At 37.7% G+C, this 21956-nt stretch overlaps 1 protein-coding gene across 3 annotated transcripts in view; it reads right to left on the bottom strand.

Moving 5' to 3' along the window:
- Positions 1–21956, bottom strand: part of LOC128192412 (cytoplasmic dynein 2 heavy chain 1-like) — a 32376-nt gene that overhangs the window by 531 nt on the left and 9889 nt on the right. The window contains exons 25-74 of one of the 3 annotated variants that reach the window (XM_052865057.1): positions 21621–21740; positions 21250–21527; positions 20946–21085; positions 20625–20743; positions 20231–20413; positions 19851–20074; positions 19446–19549; positions 18967–19181; positions 18387–18563; positions 18105–18192; positions 17764–17971; positions 17034–17163; positions 16623–16778; positions 16409–16507; positions 15434–15594; positions 14951–15197; positions 14569–14720; positions 14191–14335; positions 13638–13908; positions 13162–13311; positions 12671–12903; positions 12214–12436; positions 11931–12073; positions 11254–11499; positions 10797–10934; positions 10308–10582; positions 10078–10201; positions 9695–9816; positions 9313–9526; positions 8776–9027; positions 7974–7994; positions 7173–7271; positions 6860–6983; positions 6583–6746; positions 6249–6368; positions 6020–6154; positions 5536–5679; positions 5139–5294; positions 4937–5047; positions 4603–4807; positions 4234–4397; positions 3995–4120; positions 3719–3829; positions 3376–3531; positions 3163–3241; positions 2611–2801; positions 2229–2450; positions 1704–1919; positions 773–972; positions 412–610 (exon numbers count right to left, since the gene is read on the bottom strand). In XM_052865057.1, the coding sequence (XP_052721017.1) occupies positions 412–610; positions 773–972; positions 1704–1919; positions 2229–2450; positions 2611–2801; positions 3163–3241; positions 3376–3531; positions 3719–3829; positions 3995–4120; positions 4234–4397; positions 4603–4807; positions 4937–5047; positions 5139–5294; positions 5536–5679; positions 6020–6154; positions 6249–6368; positions 6583–6746; positions 6860–6983; positions 7173–7271; positions 7974–7994; positions 8776–9027; positions 9313–9526; positions 9695–9816; positions 10078–10201; positions 10308–10582; positions 10797–10934; positions 11254–11499; positions 11931–12073; positions 12214–12436; positions 12671–12903; positions 13162–13311; positions 13638–13908; positions 14191–14335; positions 14569–14720; positions 14951–15197; positions 15434–15594; positions 16409–16507; positions 16623–16778; positions 17034–17163; positions 17764–17971; positions 18105–18192; positions 18387–18563; positions 18967–19181; positions 19446–19549; positions 19851–20074; positions 20231–20413; positions 20625–20743; positions 20946–21085; positions 21250–21527; positions 21621–21740 (8280 nt within the window). Of the gene's footprint in view, positions 1–411; positions 611–772; positions 973–1703; positions 1920–2228; positions 2451–2610; positions 2802–3162; positions 3242–3375; positions 3532–3718; positions 3830–3994; positions 4121–4233; positions 4398–4602; positions 4808–4936; positions 5048–5138; positions 5295–5535; positions 5680–6019; positions 6155–6248; positions 6369–6582; positions 6747–6859; positions 6984–7172; positions 7272–7973; positions 7995–8390; positions 8409–8775; positions 9028–9312; positions 9527–9694; positions 9817–10077; positions 10202–10307; positions 10583–10796; positions 10935–11253; positions 11500–11930; positions 12074–12213; positions 12437–12670; positions 12904–13161; positions 13312–13637; positions 13909–14190; positions 14336–14568; positions 14721–14950; positions 15198–15433; positions 15595–16408; positions 16508–16622; positions 16779–17033; positions 17164–17763; positions 17972–18104; positions 18193–18386; positions 18564–18966; positions 19182–19445; positions 19550–19850; positions 20075–20230; positions 20414–20624; positions 20744–20945; positions 21086–21249; positions 21528–21620; positions 21741–21956 lie in introns of all 3 variants that reach the window. The other 2 variants (XM_052865058.1, XM_052865059.1) reach the window with 2 other exon arrangements.

Consider the following 21956-nt stretch of genomic DNA (forward strand, 5'->3'; position numbering starts at 1 on the left):
TTGATGATTATTAAAATGCTATCAATTATTAAATGTACTACAGTTATTTTAATACTTAAATGCTAGTTTTGACTATGAGTCAGATATCCGATATGTTTCTATTGAACAAGATCAATGTCTCGTATATAACTGGAGTATTACTGTACACTGCAGTCATTAGAATTTTTGTGAATTTTGTGTGCCCCTTTTTCCTAAAAAATTTTATACTTAACAAAGCACCGAACTAAATCATTAATTTCAGAAATAAATCCATGAAATTTCATTTTCACAAATTTCTAAACTTTAAAAAAAAAGGGCCCAAATGAACTCTTATGATTCCACAGTATGCCACAGCCATATACATTTTGACACGAATGAACTTGACTATATAGAAAACAAACAGCGCTTGGACTAATTACAGGATAGACCTACTTTAGGGATCCAGGCGACCTGACAGGGTGGGACAGCAGACACACTGGGAGAGTCCCGCTGGTTCTCCGAGAGTCGCGCTCCGTCAAAGCTACAACCCTCCAGCTGTAGACCCCCAACCTTCACTTGGGTCTTGGCTCCCTGCACCCCACCTCTCCAACTCACAGCAAACTTCAAACTGTCCATGGAACACCCTACCTCCCTACAGAAGATATTTGACCAAAACTTACACTTTGTATTAAAAGATAATTTAATGACTCAAATGCTGATCTTATTTTACACTGTAATCCTTGATACACATAAATTTTAATCTCAAGTTTTTCATTTATCAGTTTCTAAATGAGTGATAAATTAGACGTTATACCTAGCTGTCTGCTGTCGTAGAGCATTGAGGAAAGTGTCTGGATGGAAGAGGTCGGACAGGTCCAGGGTGTCCCGCAGTAAGTTTCCGTGGTCTGCTTTGTCCACCCAGGTCTGGATGGCTGTGGCCCGGGTGACCAGTCCCCGCAGGTACTGCATGGGGTCCTCAGGTCCATCCCATTTACCCTGCCAGTCTAGGGGAGTCTGCGATGGAAAGAGTCATTGTTAAGGTATTCGATGTATAACAACCACATTTTGTACCTAAGAAATGAATGGTCCGATATTCCTAATCATGGTATCATTTTGAGGTGTTATCAAAAGAAAATACTCCACCAAAGGAATTTTCAAAATATAAATTATGGTCCACTAATTACACCTTGAATTTTGTATTGAAGTCTATGGGCAACTTATGTTTTAATGCGATATTGTAAAAAGTAACTTAAAATTTGTAAAACTCTCTTGGTTAATACATGCATAAACTTTCTCTTTATTAAAATATGTATCAAAATGAATCATTTACTGCAGATATTCTGACAAAATTAAAATTTTCTTTTTTTCTACAAGGGGAGATAACTCTTTAAAAAATTTTAAGGTGCAAAATGACTGGCTTCTTATATGTTGTCAGTCTTGTGAATTTGGTTCATTTCACTTTCATTGTTTTTTAGCAGTACATATTTAACTGGTTTTAAACAATTCAAAATTGTTCACAATATCCCTTCATTATACATTGAATACCTTAAAAACATTGGTGTGGAAATTGAGCTTTAGTTTATGAGGAAATAGAGAGTTATATTTGTTTGTAAAAAAGCTTGTCAAATGTTTCTGAATTAAAAAATTGGTCTAGAAGTCTTTTACTGCCTATTTAGGTGGTAACAATTCAACACAATTAAAGGGAGGTAAATCCATACATACACTAACACACAGATTGTTCTTACCTCCTGATTGAGGAGAGCGGCTGCCAGGTTCTGGACTTCCTTGGTCAGCAGCATGGTGCCGCGGATGATCTTACTGAGCGAGGCCAGGGACTGGTGGATACTCTGCACCAGCTTGATGGCGTTGTACTGCTCCAGCTTGATGAAGGAGATGATGGGGGCCTCCTGGCCGGTCTTATCGCTGGGAGGCTTGATCTTAGAGTTGATCAGCTGAGAACCCTTTAAACAAAATAAACAAATTGTTCTAATATATAATTATGTAACATGTATATTGCTTTCATAAAAAACTGATGGTCAATCATTGTTGTACCAAATACGAAGTTAAATTTAACTTGGATTATTTTCTTTTATATGATGAACATTTTGATGAAAAAGTTGTATTGGAATGTCTTTATATTATCTGGTGAACATTTCCTGTCAATAGAATATGAGTGTCTATTAAATTTACAGGCATTACAATAAATTCGCTAGATGAAAATTGAGACAAAGATAAAATCTCTCTTTCATGATGTACTATATCTCACTTACTTGATTGAGTTTTTTCCACAAGTTAAGTATAGGCCCAAGTTCAGTGGCCCAGATTTCTTTATCAAACTTGTTGGCCTTGGCATCTGCCCTCTGTAGGACCTTGAGTTGACCTATGACCTGGTTACTTATAATTCTCTGTGCTGACCTCTCTATATTCTCTGGTAAACCAAAGTAGGACGGCTTATCAAACTCTGGAAGTTCTTCAATGGCTTCCACATAATCCTGCAAAAAACATAAAATGTACATGTAGATCCATAAATGTTACTTAACTAACGATAAGACTACAGTTACATGCTAATTGAGCAGTGGATAAAAAATATGCATATGTAATATAAAATTGATTAATCACATTTTTATAACTGTTACTCATATTGAAACCTACCCTAAAGTTTGTGGATGTGGGTAGTCGTAACGGTCCCAGTCTTTTATTTCGGCCCTGACTCAATGTGTTACCATCAAAAAATTGTCTGAGATAGGACACCATCACTCTCAAATCAAAAGTGTTGTCTACCCTGCCACCATAGATAGCGAATTCATACAGTCCGTGTACAAACTTCCATTCCTGGTCCGTGCCTGATGGATGATTAAAAATGAAAATTATTCAAATTGAGTAAATTGCAAAAATAACAAATTAACTTTAAAAATATCTTGTGAATTTAATACTGAATACTCTGGAATCACTATTATTTGTGGGACCTCAAATTTTCATGGATTTCCTGGGTATCCTTTACTCATGAATATCATCCCAAATTATTCATTATATATGATGCATATACACATCAAATTTAAAAATGAATAGCAAATAATCAACATTGGCTGCCACAAACTAACGATTCCAAAGTGCTTCAAATATTACAAAGATTTGGAAAACATTTCTACATGAGTTAATATATGACATTCACAATTCTGAATAAAATCATTTCAATTACTTTACCTGTTTTGATTAGTCTGTCAATGATGTCTGCTCCCGCTCTCAAATCAGACAATGAGAACTCATAAAACTTCGTCCAACCCTATGTAATCAATAATTCATAAAATCAAAAGCAAACCTTAAATATGATAGAGTCATGGACAATTATTTTATTATCGAATCCATGATCTGATTTTTCAAGTAGAAATGAAAATAGAAAATGAAATAAGTGATTACCTGTGGGATGTACATTCTCCTCTCCTGTACGACAGCATGGAACCAGGCGAGGGCAAACAGAGCCTGGGCCCGGAGGACACTGCCCGACTTACTGATGTACTCAGGGTTCCAGGACTCGTAGGTCCTCATCAGGTTCCTCTTCACTCCAGGAGGAGCCTGCAATAACAGAGAGGGAGTCAGTATCAGGTCGCCTTATTGGTCACACTGCATGTGCTCACAAAGATCAGTAAAGCAAAGTTTTCCATTAATCTTATTAAAATTAGAATTGTAAAATTGCTTCTCTGCAAGTTTACTTTTACAATTAAAGATAGAGTTTTCCCTTTGATCAACTTCTTTAGATTACCTCATAGGTAATTTTCAAGCTGCTCTGCAGGAGAATTGTTGGGAATTTTGGGTGAACTTCTGCAGTCAACCAGAGTCTGAAGTCATCATGTGGCTTCAAAGTGTTTATTTCCTAGAAAAGTTCATTCATTGGTTAGTTGATATCAACAAACAAACAAACAGTAAATTTAAATTTCCCTAAATGCTTTGTATAATAAATTACATACGACTTAAAATGATTCTGATTGATCATAAAAATGAATCAGTATCAATAATTCATCAACAATTAACAACATACTTTCTCAAGTTGTGGCAGCCAGGCTGTTACAAGATGGAGGTTTTTTAGACACAGCCATTCTCCATTCTGAGAACACTCCCTCAGCAACTGCATAGCTATATCTGATTGGCCTTGACCCATGGCAACCTGTCAAATTTTTTTTCACATAACTAAAACTAGATGTTACATGTACTACAACTCAATACCCTGTTAGAATTTCTTAAAATAAGTGACATTTCAGATATTGGAGATATTCTGACCTGATGGTATTTGTCGCCACCTATGGTCTGTTCTGCCAAGTCCTGTAACTCCTGTGAGGGGTCAGCACCAGGGGAGATAATGATCAGAATGGGCTCTGAGGGTAAAGTCTCTGTCTCCAGGAGTCGCTTGAGATTCACAGAGGGTGGAGAGAGCTCCTTCATGCCTGTTGGAATAACAGGAAAATGATAAATTACATTGTACATATGTATATAGATGCACAGTAAACTCAACAATTTTTATATAAAATTTACAGCATCAAGAAAGTTTCATTTATGTATGATGGGACTGGGTTTGCTGAACTTGTAAATGACAATTCATGAATATGTTAGTATGTTAAGAAAATGACAATATTTAAGAGATACACAGACCTAGAGCCTTGCAGGCGAACAGTCCCATGGCGGTTTGGAGTCTGTCAGGCCTGACAGCCTGTACGACCAGTAGCTGCTGGAACAGACTGATTCTCTTTTCTATCACCGACGGGAACTCCTTCTCGCACTCATTACTGCGGGAGAAACTTGACCACAATGAACCGTCATCAAAGTTCAACACTTGGTACAGCTTTGGGAAGTTGGTCTGCAATCATTGAAAAATCATGTCATATTTAAGAAATTTCAGGATTAAAATTTTAAGGGATATTGAAAGCAATATTAGATACTGACAATGAATAGAATACAGTGTCATTAGCTGTATGTAATGTCCTACCTTGAGGTTGGTCACAGCCGTTTGTCTCTCCTGATCTATCCATGATGGCATTCCTCGACCTCCGTCCGCCTTCATTTCCGACACCAAAGTACCAGTAAACCCCTCCCACTCCTGTCAATCAAGCAGTATTTAAAACACACCTTCTCAGTACAAAATTAATTCTTTTGATCTTAATTAGCAATCACTGGAAACTCTGACTTACATTTTCCTCAAATAGTTCTGGTTTCATTCCATGCACCATGTGAAGGGCAAACATGAGGCGGTCGGCTTTGAACAGGGAGCGGCAGACATATTCATACACCAGGTTCTGTAGCCTCTGTGTCAGGGCTTTAATTCTATGGTCGGTTCCACTACCATCCTACAAAGTTCATCATTTCTCTCTGAGCAACTGAAAAACTCTTTTTAACTTAATCATTAAGAGAAATTTTAAACTTCATATAAAGAGATTTTGAAACAAATGCATTACTATTTGGTTCATGTTTATTCATGGCATACAGGTTGATATGTATCAAAATTGACCATGTTATGTGGCACTGGATGGTACCAGTAAGCAGATCAAAAGAAGAAGACTGAGTTGCTGTATTGTGATGTCTTTGTACCTGTTTGGTCTTGAGAGCTTTCTGGAAGATCCGGAGGAAGGCGGCCAGACTGAACCTGTACATGTTGTTGATCTTGGCGAGATCACTGATCACAAAGTACATCCTGCTGCCGCTCTCCGCCAGCGGTAGGTAGGTGTTCCTCTCCTACAGAACAATCCAGTGTTACATGTAGTGTAATCATCTACTGATCTTCCAGTAATTATTGAAATATCACATTCTTTGGTTGATACAGCAGTTTTAATTTCACAATCAAATGAGTGAGAATTTTTCATTGATCTTTTCAAAAACAGTAGTAACCCTATACATATTCCAAAAGCTGTAACTACCACTATACCATTTATATAATTTTATACATTAATAAAGCATCATTAATATTAGATCTTTTCTATAAACCAACAAAGCATACTGAAACATTTCCCATAACCATAAATGATTTTATTTTAGCTGTATAGAGGAACAAAATGGAATGCCATTCTTTACAGACCTGGTCGAGTGAGGCTTGTAGACGGACAGACTCGGTCAGCGAGTCTGATATAGTGATACTGCTGGCCTTGGTCTTGTTCAGTGAGTCCAGCAGTTCCTTGTTCTCCAGAATGTTTCCTTTAGCATTGGCCAGTTCCTGAAACCAAGACAAAGTTAAGTGTGTATAGAAATGAGTTACAAATATAGCTTTAAAGAGAATAGAATGTTAAATAATCAGAGAACCACAGTACCTCCAGTAGTGATTCCTCCATCTTGGCCAGCTGGATCTTTAGATCTTCCTCCGTCTTCAATAACTCTGTCTTTCTCACCTCCAGCTCCGGCTTTTCATTTTGTATGGTGGCTGCCAGCAACTGTAAAACAGTAAATTTTTTTACTTCATTCTCTATACACAGAGATAGAAACTTTACTTAAGGAATTAGTAAAATGATTTTTTGCCGAAGTATTTATTTCTGACCTGCAATTATTTTCTGAATTCCTGCATATTACAAATGAAATATTACATTCTAATTCTATACTCCTGGTAAGTTATATACACAATTTAGATCTAAAACTACTATTCCCTACCTGTCCTGTGAGTCCAGCTCTGGTGGTGGTGAAGTTGACCTCAGTTACAATGGAGAAGGCATCAGGGGGAATCTCAGGGTTGGGGTTCCTTGTGGTCAGGAAGAGGCGGAACTCTTCGTTGTAGTCGATCGACTTCTCACCAATCTGAACCACAAACCTGGGACCTACAAAACATTGCTTCTGTTGCTAATCTATCTCACTGTCTTGAAATTGATTTTATTTCAGGTAGCAATTACAACATATATGTTAAACAAGAGCATGAACTTTGCCCCCTGACCTTGAGATACGAGGTCACCACGCAGCAATGGATACAGGATCGGCTCTACTCCATCCACTTCTTGTATGATCAAAGTTTTCCCAAACCTGACAGCCAATTCCAGGGCTGTTGTAAAGTTGGCATCCTAAAAGAAGGAAAAGCACACCATATCTGAATCATCAGAATGTTATTATATGAAGAAACAGTTTTGATTCTGGCAGAATTTGTTTTTGTTCAAATGAAATACAAGAACCAGGTATTTTTTGTTCAACTGAAATAGAATTATATACATCTATACAAATTCCTGTTAATTTTATCACAGAGTCATGCTGACCTGTTGGTTGATGACCTCCAGTCGTTGATCTTTGAGGTGAAATTTCAGCCAATCAGTAGCTCTAGAGGACGGGTCAATCAAGAATGGCCTTTGTGTACTCTAAAATAGGTCAACATATGCGTTAGATTTCTAAATTTTTATCTGAATTCAGTGAAATTAAAGTCTGATTTGCCAATTAAACATGGTAATTGATAGGTACTTAATAAAATATTCCACTTTAACAATTTGGTGCATTTACAGGAGAGAAACAGTATTTGGATCATTAAATACAAACTGAAATACAATAGGATGATTTGCAATACCAAAGTTAATATCAATCTTTCCATCACCTAGTGTTAAAAAACATGCCAGATATGTTGTTCTTTAATCAATTTCATTTTTTAATCTAAGCATCTCGTAATATATCATGAATAAAACTGGAAATGTGTAATCGTACAATGAATCTGTTAAGCCATTTTTGTGCAGTTAAAAGTTTTGAAGCAAAAGCAGAACAAAATATATGATTATCTTCTCCATTTTCTGACATCCAAGATCCAAAGATAGAGCAATCAATGCGTAGAAAAGTTTCAATTTTCGTAAGCAAAGAGGTGTGATCAGAATGATTTTTCATAGAGTTTAAATCACTTTAAAAAAAATGATGGATGATGCTTGAAACTAAAAACACAAACAGATTACAGAATGAAACCGAAGAGTGCTGAAGTCACAAGAAAAACTTTATAAGGTGATATATGGTGTACAGCATATGCAGGTTTTTTCCACACAGAATAAAAGACATCTAATACAAAAGCCATCCTTTCTTACCCCTGCTGGTATATCATTGATCTGGCGATCACGTCCAATAAACAAACAAATTAGTCAACAACCAGATCATAGGAGAAAACTGAAACGTTTGACTATCTCCCCAACCATCTGCTAGCATTGGTTATAATACTTGTTATCAGTAGTTAACTAGCTAATATGTAACATGCTATGCTAGTACAGTGTACCTTAAAGTAGTTATCAGTAGTAAACCACCTAGTAAAGTAACTTGCTATGCTACTACATGGTACCTTAAAGTAGTTATCGGTAGTAAACTAGCTACTAAAGTAACTTGCTATGCTAATACATGGTACCTTAAAGTAGTAAATTAGTAGTAAACTAGCTAGTAAAATACCATGCTATGCTAGTAGTCAAGTAACTATATAAATATTGTTATATTTTGCTAGTGATTATTTTTACCATGGCTGGTTGAAGACACTAAATATACGTAATAGATATACAAAATGCAGTTATAAGTTACATGTGTATAATATTATAGAGACATGCTTTACAACGAGCAAATACCGGTACATTACAAATCTAGCTTGTTCCATACATTTGGAATAATAATCTAAAAGAGTTATTGATTCAAATAGCATGCATTTACATGCTGGACTATTTGCCCTTTATGTCAATAGAAATTCATTTACATATGTACAGTATAATCTGAGATTCATCAATACACAGTATAGATTACATGACAGAATGTATTGCCAATCAGAACAAGATTTTACTGTACATTTGAATTAATAGTTATTGTAACTTGAAGAGTGGATCTACATATAGATGTATGCATATAATTTACCTGCAATATAACCAGGGCATTCTCCATGGATAGTTCGTCTGATGGCAGACCCTCAGATTTCCAAATCAGCTGTTCACTCTCTGTGCTGAGAAATCGGCGGCAGTCAAAATGCTGCACCCCTAGGGCTTCAGACCAAGTGTTCATAAAGTTTCTTCGTACATCCTCGGGTGCCTGGGCCAGGTAAGTGATAAACGCCGAGGCCAACAGAGCTCTTTTAGGAAGTTCCTTTAACTCATCTGAGAGTTCTCCGACCTAACACAAAAATGAAAAAAAAATACTTCCAAAATGTCTTTACAAGCAGAGTTTTTGTTCTTGTACAAAAAGAAATTTTTAAACAGTAGAATTGTTGAAACACTGCACATACTAAGAATACATGTTAACAGCATTAATAATTCAATGATTTCTTTTTTATGCATATTCTGTTTGACATTTAATAAATAATACCAAAAACTACCATATTACGAAATTCAAATTCTCTTTGGACCAGCTCTTCTGCATTACAGGTACCAAGCTGTCAGAATTTTAACCAATACTGACCTGTCGGCTCCACCTCTGGTACTCCCCCTCCAGTTTGGTGACTAGAGTCTCTGCCGCCTGGATCGTTTCGTTCTCCTTGTCCAGCTTTATCTTCAGCTCAGCAGCTTCCTTGGTCAGGGTCTCAAATCTGTTTCTAAGGGAGGCCACTTTGGCATCCACTTCATCAAGAGCCCTCTTCAGTTTGTCCATTCTGGATTCTGCTTTCTTCAAATTCCTATGAGCATGACAAATTAATAAAAATACTATTGTTCATGTTTTTAATTTTTTATACCTGAAAAATTTCTTATCATAGTAGTTTACTATCACTGATTCAAGGTTGATGTAAAGATAATTTGATAAATCAATTTTTATAAAGATTCCTTGCTAGTGAGAGAATCCCAACCTGATGAGTTCATTCTGTTCATTTTCCAGAGGCTCAATCCTTTCCAGTACATAAGAGAACTGAACGTTGGCTTTCACCCACGCTGCCAGGGGCTCTGCTGCAACTGATGCTCTTTTGGCAGCCTGCAAACAAAAAAAACAGACATCATATTTACCGCACTGTTCAGACAATGTATAATATTTTTTTCTTAAATACTTGTATTAGACTTTTGGTTTTTCATATAACAAAATTACTAAAAATTCAATACTTTTGAATTTTGTTTTGTTTTTCTCAATTACGGTAAGTCAAAACAACTGCTCAACAATGAAAAATCTTAAATGCACTTTTGATTTGGAATATGAAAGTTTTACAGAAACAAGGAAAACGGCTGATCTCTAATTTACCGCTGGTTCGAAAGAGTCCTTGCTTTTCCTGATGAGGGCCTCCACTCCTTTCCTGATTTCAGGAGTAATCTTCCTGGCATCAAAAGTCTGAATTTCTTCCTTTACTCCTCTCTTGGCCAAGAAACTACGACGCAAGAAACTCATTAATATCATAAAAGTTATGCCAATACCTGTAAATATTCTTCATAAAGAAAGAAGTTCAAGAACAAATCAAATAATGGCGCATGTACCTCTTCATGCTGACCCAGGAGGTATCAAAGATTCCCATCAGCCTGAGCACCCCCTCCAGGATGTCCCTGATGGTGTCTGGTGGGGCCCTGAGAGAGCGGATTTCGGACAGTGATTCCGTTTTGATGTTGCCCACGGCAGACTTTGCTGCCTGCACCAGAGGCTCTACCTCTGCGAGCTCTCGGTCGATGGCCTTTTTCCTGGTCTGCAGGACTTTGTCTTCCTCTGCCGCCTGTCTCTTCAGTTCCTCCATCTCGTTCTTCTGGTCACTGGCATTCTGCAAGGAATTAAGTTTTTTGCAATGTTATTGATGACAAACACAATAAATTTTAATATTTAATTTATCTCCAACATTATTGATGAAAAATGCTATCAGATTATAAGCTTTTGACAATGCAAAGCAAGAAATATTGAAGACAAAATGCTATGAGAAATATTATGATTTGAAGAATTGCTTGCATTTATTTGTTGTGGGAGAAAACAGTGCATACCTGCATGCTGATCGTAATTTCCCTCAGTGCTGTGTCGGCCTCAGCCTGTTTCTCTGCTAGTAACACACTCTGCTCCCCAGCCTTCCTCTTCAGTTCATCCACTAACTGTTTGGCTTCATTCAGTTTGGATACACCAGCCTAAAGGAAAGAACACATTTAACAAAGATTACTTTTGAAGTTTTTAAGGCGTAATAAGAAAGTGGTAAATTTAAGTTTATAAAGTTCAAGTACTTATTTTTCAACTTTACATGTAACATATATGCATTGTATATTTTCATGCCTCAATTTATTAGATTTTCGTAAGGAAAATTCTAAGAACTAGCCCCATTACCCCCAATCAACAAGATGACAGATTTGTTGGAAAGGTACCTATTATTCTGGACTCTCCAAGCTTATACAAACGTAGCTTCTAATTTTGCTTTAAATTAATTCCCAGAATTTACTCCCCTGAACTGACCTGTAGATGGTGCTGGCGTTTCTCCACCCCGGCCTTCTTATTGCTGTAAACGGTCTGGTAGGTGTTGAGGAAGGCGATGTAGCGCCGCGGAGTGGCCCCCATGTTGGCTTGGATACAGGACTCGTGAACGTGGAGGAAACACTTCAACAACTCCTCTCCCCCTGATAACTTCCTCTGGTGTCGCTTCTTCTCCCCAATGCTGGCCCCTTCTATCTTTGGGGGCTTTGTCAACAGCATGTAGGGCACCTGTTCACCAAAGTCAAAAATACTGAAACCTCAAAAAACTATGCAAACATTGTGCTTGATTTTTAATATTTTTGGCACTTAATGTCACAGAAAAGCATAAAAACCAAGCATCAATTAGAAAATGGGAATCTTCAGAGTTTGAAGCATATAATAGTCTGCTATTAAATTGCACTGAATTGGCCCTAAACACTCATTTTCACCAAATTTTAGATAAAATAAAAATTTTTAGTGTACAATTTATCTATAAATGGATACTTATATTTACATACCGGTATTTGTGAATCAAATTGACATTAAAATGATATATCTTATATATCTCTATGAAATGATATTTCTGTGGATGGGCACTGACCATAACCTAATATATCACTAATATAACCTCTGTATGGACACTCAGTTTGACCAAATAATTTTGGTAAATAAGCACTGACCTTGACCATTGAGTCGCGACTCCAGGACTCCATCCACTGGACCGCACACTCCTTGTACAGGGCGGGGTTACTCTCACAGTTCAGGGTAAATGAGTTGTTACTGCAGTCCATGATCATGGCAATGTGCAGATTGGTCTTGATTCCTGTAATAAAATTTTTTCATTTAATTTTTGCAACACAAATTAATTTTGAAATTCAGAATCTTCATAAAAAGGCAAATAAATCATACAAAATCTACAGCTCAAATTCAAACTGATACCCTTCAGCTACAAGACAAGCTTACTGGAAGCAAAGAAGTTGATGAGAGTTCCCCTGAACCCTGCCTCTGAGGCCATGTCCCTGAGGGGTGAGAGTAGAGGCTCCAGCTCCTCGGGGGAGTACAGCCCAGGCACCTCGCCTGAGGACAGGAGGCTGTTGATCATCTCCAGGAATTGAGGCTCTACAAACTGGTGGTCCTCCAGGAGGAGCACCACTTGCTCACCCTCAATCCCAGCCAGCTGCATCACCTGTAAAGAGGAGCCGCCACATATTAATCACACAATGCAGATATGTTTATACTTGCATTCAACTTTCATTCTAAATATTTTCATATACATATTTTCATAAAGGAAAGAAGTTTCCACACTAAGATTTAAGAGACAATAGGCATGGAAAAAATAGTTTTAAAGTATATAATTCAATTTTTCCATTCTAAAGATGCAAGTAAATTTAAACTCTTTCATTTTCCACTTCTGACTTACAGTTTTTAGATCATTCTTGAACTGCTTCATGCCATAGGCACGGGAGACTTTGGGAGAGAACAAGTGCATCTGATGCATGTGAGCCACTAGTAGAACAGCGGTTCTACGCCCCACCCCACTCCTCCCTGCCATCAGAAGGGACCCCCCTGGGAGAGTCAGGACTCTGTCCACTCTAGCAATGTTGTCCAAAACTTCCCTGAAGATCAAAATGTCCAAATCTCTGTTTTCACGACCTACAAACAAATACATGTACATCACATTCACATCAAATTTATATTTCTCTGTCTTCATTTACTAGGAATACATGTACATGAAGATGTCACAGGAACAAATTAGCTACTGTTTTATGTCGGAACCTTTTATAATAATTTTGATTTCCTTTCATCTTTGATTAGCTTCAAAGATGATCAATAGTCAAAGGGATTTCGGATTAATCAAGACTTCCAAGGTACATATTGAAAACACCAAAGATTCAAAATATAGCCACTTACTGTACAGCTTGAGTCCTCTCTCTATAACTGCAGTCAGATCATCAGTGTTCAATTTCCCCAGGGGTTTCCCTGTGGAGGGTAGAGGTGCTCCTGCTGCCACGGCCGGCCCTCCATCCTCGTGGCGGGCCCCCCAGGTTACAAAGTAGTCAGCTGAAAAATCAGTCAGAAGTCATTTCTCACTCTAAACAAATAGAAATTACCTGATACGAGTAATTTCTATCCTTCCATTTCCTCACATAGATAATTCTTGCAAAAAAGTCATTTGCTTGTGTGAGTTTATCTTTAGGGTAGTTAGAAAATTATATTTATTTACTGTGTTTTAGTAATAAAAAAACATTCTTATTGATAAATAATTATACATAATAAATGCTGTCAACCCTTCATTAATTAAATACTTTGTACGGTGCCAATTCTTCAGATAACTCAATAATATAATAATTTTGCACAGATTCTGCAGTGCATTGGCTGTAACTTACTGTCCAAGTTGTCAAAGATGTTGGCTGACCAGTCCGCCCTCACTGTGGACATGAGGATGCTGTCAAACTTGTTCTGTCCCTCGGTCCCCACCACCCGGTCCCTGAACAGACGGCGGGCCTCGTACGCCCAGATCTCTAGCACATGGTCACTGGACCCCTCCTTGGCCCCAGCGTTCAGGTCGTACCTCAGCAGGCTGAGGCACCAGTTTGTCAGGTCACGTGGCGTGAACAGGTAGTGACTGTAGTCATCTACAGTGAACCTTGACCTCAACTGTAAGAATTAAAAATTCACTTAACTTGCAAACTAGCTACAGCTTAGCAAAATGGCAAAATAATATCAATATCTTAGAAAATGGCAAAATAATATCAGTATCTTAGAAAATACTTGTGTCTAAATAAAATATATCATTAAAATGCACTAGGCACATATTTACTCGACAAAACCTTTCCAATACCAATCTGTTTTATTGCAGAGTTTAAAATTAGTTTTTGAATTGAACATCAAGTTTTCAAAAGATATACATAAACAAACAAGACAAAACATAGACTATACCTGTTCATACAGCTGCACCATGGATCCAGCCAGGGCATACACCTTGGCTGGGTTGCCCCACACTGGGTGCCGCCCTAGTTGTCTGTTGAGGATGGGGGTCAGGTAAGCTCCATAGATTGCCTGCAATTGTTCCTTGTCTGGATATCTACAAAACATAAAGAAAATAAAAACATTACACACCTGTGTATATTTCACTATGATGATACATTTCTTTATCCTTGGCATTTTCTAAATTTCATATTATTTATATCTACCAGTAACATAGCAAAGTACATGGAAATATTATAAAATGTGTAATAAATATATTTGGCTTGCTAAATCAGAATTATTTAATGTGAAAAGGTTAATATAACACAGGAATCAATTTCTCTGACATACCCAATGCAGCAGATTCTGACAATGGAGGTGAAGCGGGTGGTCAGTTTGTGGCGCCCCAGTCCTGTCCCTGCATTCATACTGGCCACAATCTGTACTCCTTCCAGACCCACCCACTCAAGGTTGTGGTCATAAAACCCATTGTAAGTGATGACCTGTAAATGAGTGCAAGCAAACATATACACACCAGATTTGAAAAGCATTCAGTACTATTATGTATCAGACAATATGGATCTTCGTTAAATATTTCTCAGATAATTATATACAGTATCACTTGCTAGAGCACTGACTAGTCCACTTGATAAAATAGATTAGATAAAGAAATTAAACCCTAAAAATAAACAGGTTTCTGTACCAAAAAAATGAATATTTCTCAAATCAGTACCTGCTGTAAGAAGGCCACCAGCTGACACGTTCCCCACTTGTCTGGTTTGGGCAGGTTCAAGTCCTTCAGGTACAGAACCAGGCGTTCACAGTCCTTGGGTCGGTACACACGGCCAGTGTTTGTGTTCAAAACCATGCAGCTCTGGCTCAGCTTCTGTAGAACGTGGGTGGGGTTTGTCTGGGCACTGCAGTGAACCACAGCCACCTGGGTGGACCTCAGCTGCTCAAAGCAATGCTTCAGCAACATCCTGAAATAAGGGGCAGCAAACAGTGTTAAAATAACCTTATCTACAATCTTTTACACAGTTTAAAATTAAAATCATTCATTGACTGATTTTCTAAGATTAATCTTTTAATTATACAGTATATATAGCCAGTTTGCAATGAGGGTTGATTCAAATATTGAGAACTTCACATTTTTTTTTATATCTTTTAAGAATATACATTCATAAGTTTCTGTCTACACTGTGTTCACATAACCTACCCCTTTCCACAGCCCTCGGGTCCCACTAAGATGAAGGGCTGTTTGTTGTCGGGCTGTAGCCAGGGGGCAAAGTAGTCCAGGCCCCGCTGTACATCTCCAGTTCTGACCACAGGGAGGGACCCCCCAGTCGTAAAGTTGTCTGCACTCAGGTCTCTGGTGGCCTGTGTAAAATTAAACATATACATGCTTCAGACATGCTTTCCATCAAGAGTGGACAGTTTTGATTTCATGCAGACATGTAATATGCATGCCAAGAAAGTTGAAATAAACTTCAATGTAAAAAATAAAGAAAAAATTGAACCAATGTTTCTTACAAAAAGAAATTAATCTGCTACAAGTACTAGTATTTACTTTTTAAAATATATCTGACAACTCAAATACTAATTCCTCACTGTCCCGGTAATATTTTGTAAATAACCTAGACCAAAGCAATATATTTCTTCCTATAACATGAACTAAGGGAATACTAAATGGAAACTAACTAAACTTGAAGGCAACAATCTACAATTTGACCCAATTGTTCTTATATACATGTACATTATATGCAGACAATGTGCATCAATTTAGAACTAGATAATCAGATTTTTTTCAACACATGTACATGAATACAACATAAAATTTTATTTCTTTCCAAGTATATCTTTGGTACCGATAGATTGGAATATTCTACCTTGTTTGTAGAAAGTGTGCATGTAATATGTTCGTAAAATAATAATAAAGCACTTGTCTGCATACATGACTTATAAACATAAACATGAAATTCTATAAACCATATGAAATACATGAACTAAACTAACAGCATGGTGCATACCCCGTCTACAAAAACTTGAACCTGAAAAGTGTGTGCACAAATTAAATCAGAGCAAAGTAGAAATCAAATCATCAAAAGTAGGTATGTGCAGAGAAATCCATTTTTTGGATTTGCGAGGTATAGAATTAAGATTTCGTAAAAGATAAGTTCCTTTTTTCTGTTACCTCCATGTTGTAGGTCATTAGACGTCCCATATTCTCATCGTAGAACGTGTCCAGCGGGCGCCTTGAGTCTGGTGGCATTTCTTGAGTCCAGGCAAACACCTACAACACCAAAGAGGCATATTTTTTTATTGTGTAGACATGGGTCTGATTTATTTTCAACTTCTTGTTTCCAATCTTAGAGAGAGAGAGAGAGAGAGAGAGAGAGAGATTCTACCTCTTTTGCAAATGCCTCTCTGCTTCCTTCGTTCAGGTTTCCTCCCAATCCATGGATCAGGCAGACGGCAAAGTGTGCCTTGTTCCGGACATTGTGCAGATGAGAGAGTCCATTCAGCACCACCCCAATCAGACTGGTCTCCACCACAAAGTCATTCTATTTAAGTAAAACGCACATACACATCATGTCAGTGTTTATTCCATTATTTAAAAAAAAGGCAATTTTTTTTTAATTTCAATTAACCTTCTCTGCCTTGGTTTTGGCATTTCTTTTCTTTAATGTTCAGTTTCGTATTAAAGTTGTAACTCTAAAAAATGTTTTTTAAAACAAGGACTGTTCCAACATAAATTTTCTTGAAGAGCAAGGACTATATAAGTAACAGTATGTTTTTATTAATGACTTTAATCGAACCTGCTTCAGAACCCAGTCGACAGCCTTGTAGAAGTGGTCCTCAATCCAGCCTGACAGGATGTGTTGTTCACTCTCAGGCTGGGAGCTCAGCCAGGAGGTGACCACAGCCTTAATGTCTGTGTCCTCATCACTGCAAGTCACACAAAACACAGGTACATGTAAGTACTGTAAATTCCTAATTAAACGCGAGGAATTAATATCTGCATAAAATCGCGAGAAGCCGGTCTCGCAAATTTTAAAATCTCGCTTTTAATTTCCGGACACATGTAAAGTACATAAGACTATGATCAAATTTTGGCATTCGCGATTTTATGTTCTCGTGATTTAATGGAAAATCATGGAATCGCGGAATTAAGTACTCGCATAAAATAAGGAATCTACAGTATATTTGACTAAGATTATATCTGTACACGAATCCTTCTGTTTATTCTCAGAGCTTGACTTCATACGATCACAACAAATTAGATGACATAAAGATCATCAAAATGATGTTTACATATTGAAGAGAACAGAGCACTTACAATATTGTCTGATTTCAATTTCTCAATTTAATTTCTAATCAGTATTTAATCAATATCTGTTCATAATTACAATTTCAACTATGCACCGGATAACTGTAATAGACATTTTGTTGTTTCTTTGAAAATAGCTATGGACTATGATAGTTATGCTAAATGGAATAATTTATTCATAGTACAGTGCTTCGGATAAACACAAATCTACAGTGAACCTGAGGAAGATCATTCCCATTCTAGAAATGGTGGCAGGGGAGGCACAGCTCAAGTCATGGGTCTCAAACAGGAAGTTCACGTTAGGTCCAAATTGGATCCTCTCTCCAGAAGGCATGGTAAGGAGCCTGTTGTCATCCAGTACTGAATTCAGGGACTCGATCCACTCCGGATCAATGTCACCATCACAAATAATCCAGGACTGGATCTCTGGAAGTTACAGGATTATTCGCATTCAACTAACATAAGACTTCAAAATTACAAATTGTCAACATAACCTACATGTGTTTTCTGTACCAGGTACATTGTTCTAACCAATAGTTATCACTGATATAGTACCTACCCTGAGGTTCTTTGACCACTTGTCTGGCACTGTAGGTCAGGACTCCATCAGTCCATTCTCTGGTATCTATGTCAATCTGACCCAGCAACTATAAAACACACACAAAAAGTTAATGCACAGAAAATTTTAGCTCCAAGTACTTAAACTAAAATGCAACATTGGGGTAGAAGTCTCAAAAAGGAAATGTATTTCCATAGTACTTGGGGTGACAGTTGGGCGGGACTAGTGTTTAAGTGTGGGGGGGGGGGGGTGTGGAGGGGTTCCCTCTAGTCATATCTATACCTGTGTCCTGTGCATGGCCTTAGGGTTCATGGTGTACTTTTTGACCTCCTTGTTGAGTTTGTGGAGTCCCTGCCTGAGGATTCGCCACAGCGTGGTTTTTCCAGAACCACTGGGGCCCACCACCACCACCCCTGTCCTCTGTCTCAGCTGTTCATACAGCTCCAGGGCCTTCTTGATCTACAATTCAATGATAAATTAGTTAAAATAGCTACATTTTCTCTATGTATGAATGTCTTCATTAGTGATAAAGAATGTATACTGCTTGTTACTGTTCCTGCTCAACAGAATTGACAACTTTTCTTGTTGACATAATCATGTAAGTTCACCAATGTGAAAGATAAAGATTTGGTTTTTATATTTTTTTGAGGATGTACATTCATGGTTGAGAGATACCCTCAGAATCCAAGAAAATTGGGCCATAAAAAATTATGATTTTGCAGTAGTGTTTATAATCTTCTTCTGATTTCCATGCAATAAGTATCTCTTTTAGAATTAAACAATTTGCTGAAATGAATAAAGAAAGCTGATACATGTATCACAAATGGATTGATAGTCAATCCTACAGGTAGTGGGTTCCTACCTGGATTTCGTTGACCCTTAAGTTGGCCTCCTTACACACAGATCTGATGGCCTCGGCCAGCTCCTCATACTCAATGTCCTTGAACTCAATCCCCGGGAACACATCCTTCATCAGAGCATTGAAGCGAGCACAGTCCGAGAACGTCAGTTTGGACAGGGTGTTGATTCTCAGGGCCTGCACCACTAACTTGGCTTCAAATTTACCATCCACCTTGGCTGTTTGAAATTTGAGAAATTAGAAGCTTACATAAATATAAGTTTATTATAAAGGGTAGCAAGAATTTTGTCGTAAAATCGTTTGAAAATGATAGGCAGATATGTACACTTTTTAAAGGAATACAATATATTATAAATCACCATAATAATGAGCATTAAAATAAAAGGTATAACTTTGGTTTAAAATTATTGCAAAATAACGTTTCCAACATCAGAACAATCTGCTATACCTTATTTACATGTTAGTCTAAATACCCGACGTACCTCCCTTTTTCTTGGCCTGCTGCAGCAGGTTCCCACAGCCCCTCAGTACTGTCTTCAGGGCCCTCAGTCCCCAGTCATAGTGCTGCTGGGGAGTCAGCAACTCCCTGTTAACAATCAATCAATCAAAATTCAAACTTCTTATTGATACTGTATTATAATCTTGCAATAATACATGTTTGGTATTTCTTTCAACTGATTAAAAGTCAGAGATGTACATAAATGTTTGAGACATTAAAGGAACAAAAATGGCCATTTTACTGTCTATTTCAATGATGAACAGAATAGTACTGTAAATGAAAAGTATGGTAAAGGTGCCATTTTTCCAATAAAACTATAGTGTGAATGCATGTTTTTTTAAAAATAGTAATCAAACATAAATGTTATGTATTTGAGTATAGGGCTTACTTGGAGAGGTTGAACACAGCCACCAGTTTCCTTCCCAATTCTTTGCCTGCCTTGAATCCTTCAGAGAACAGGATGACTTCAGCGATCTGCTCATTGTCTGGCTTAGACATGGCCACCGGTCGGAACAACTGCTTCAAGTTGTCCGGTAACTTCTGACGACCTCCATAACCCTTGCCTGCTGGGTTCATGGTAATGAAAATTCCAGAGTTGTGGTCAATATCAACCTGGAAAAAAATTGATCGAAATTATGCTTAGATTTCATAAAATCCAATCTTCATTACCAGTAAATGAGAACTTTATTTTGTATACTACAGTGAATTTTACCATTCATTGGAGAAAAAAACCCTCAAATCCTTCTTACTTTCTTTCCGTTGACTTACATTTCTCCCAAGCAGCTCTGCCATTGGAGCACGGTTTTTAATGGCATCCTGGATGACCTGGATCTGCATGGATACGGCTGAAAGCACAGCTTCCTCCAGACGGTTAAACTCGTCAAAACATCCCCACGCTCCACACTTCACTAGACCAATGAAGATCCTCCCCATGGACTTCACATCTATACCCTGATCAACAAAATATATTCACTAGAATCAGTTATTGTCATTTTGAAGTACCATACAAAATTTGCACTCTAGATCTGTGAAATCTCTTACAACTTTGTAATAAATCTCATTGGCAAGTGATTTTCCACAAATTCTAAACTGCTACTCCAAAGATATTTTAGAGAGCTAACGTTTCACTTTGAAGTTTCATGAATGTACCGGCTCTCTTTACCTCATCACAGTTGAAGACCAGCACTTGTCGCCCAAACAGTCCCCCCATGGCCTTCACAGACTCTGTCTTCCCAGTACCTGCAGGACCATAGGGATTTCCTCCCAGCCCCATGTGCATACCTGTATTGTATAAAGATATTTTTCTTATTAAAATTCATTAAAAATGATATGAAAATCAGAAAAAGTTATATGTACTTTTGATTGGAAAAGGGTTTCTTGTGAGAGAACACTACATTCAATGTCCTCCAAATTTTAATCTGGTTACAGTTTTCATTTTAAGTACATGTACAACAGAATAAACCAGGATATTCTGGTCTCTGACCTTGTGTGAGCGTCAGGTAGCACTTGTCTGTCAGTGGGGTGTGCACCAGTTTAGCAGCATTGCCCTGGTACTCATAAGTGTACTCAAACTCAGCATCCACCATATTTATGCTACACAGGCCTTTTCTGTTCATGTAGAATCTGCAATACACCAAGTGAAAAATTCATACAAAGGCATCACTCCTGACTATACCATATGAAACTTACACACAGAGCATTTCCTTGCAATATGTTCTGTCATTTTGTTTTTAAATAATGCCTGTAAATTGCACAATCATTATCTGCATGCTAATTTCATGCTGTACCTCAGCTGTTTGTTCCACATCCACTCATCTGGTGAGCGAGTTCCAGCCTGCATCAGCTGATGGACCACGTCAATTGCATGGATAGTGTCCAGGATGAGGGCCTTCAGCTTGAGGTCAAGAACATGAGTCTGTGTATCACTGGAGCTGTCCCCAAGGTCGACGTCAGTGTAGGACTCGAGCTGGGAGGCCAGCTCTTTGTTGTACTGAGGGAGGGTGCCTTTAGAAATAGCATGCTCACACATCTCTGTGAATCGGATCTGTTCAGCTAAACACAGAATCTATAAAACAAAATGGTGAGCAGAGTTTTTCATATTTGATAGAACAGATATTAGGTCGACATTATGTTGATGAAGATCATTCTGTAGACAGACCTGCGATGGATATTTGCCTGGGTCCAGACTTCCCTTGCCTCCTTTAGCATCTTTCAAACACTCCCTCAGGAGTTCCTGTAGAGTTTCTTTCATTTCATCAGCAAGTTTTCCCAGCCAAATCTGACATTAAATTAAAAATGTTTACAAATAATGGGACATTAACATTCAAACTAGAAATAAAAAAGACCCATCTATGGTTAGCTTAATATCAATCATTTTTATTTGTTTTAGCAAGTTTTGCAAGATAATTCATGAAAATTTCTTCCATTTTAAATCAGTGTTAGATAACGTATCAGAAAACAGTGACACAAACAGACCCCCTCTCCTTCTTTTGAA

Source organism: Crassostrea angulata, chromosome 7 (genome assembly GCF_025612915.1).
Source record: "Crassostrea angulata isolate pt1a10 chromosome 7, ASM2561291v2, whole genome shotgun sequence".
Lineage (NCBI taxonomy): Eukaryota > Metazoa > Mollusca > Bivalvia > Ostreida > Ostreidae > Magallana > Magallana angulata.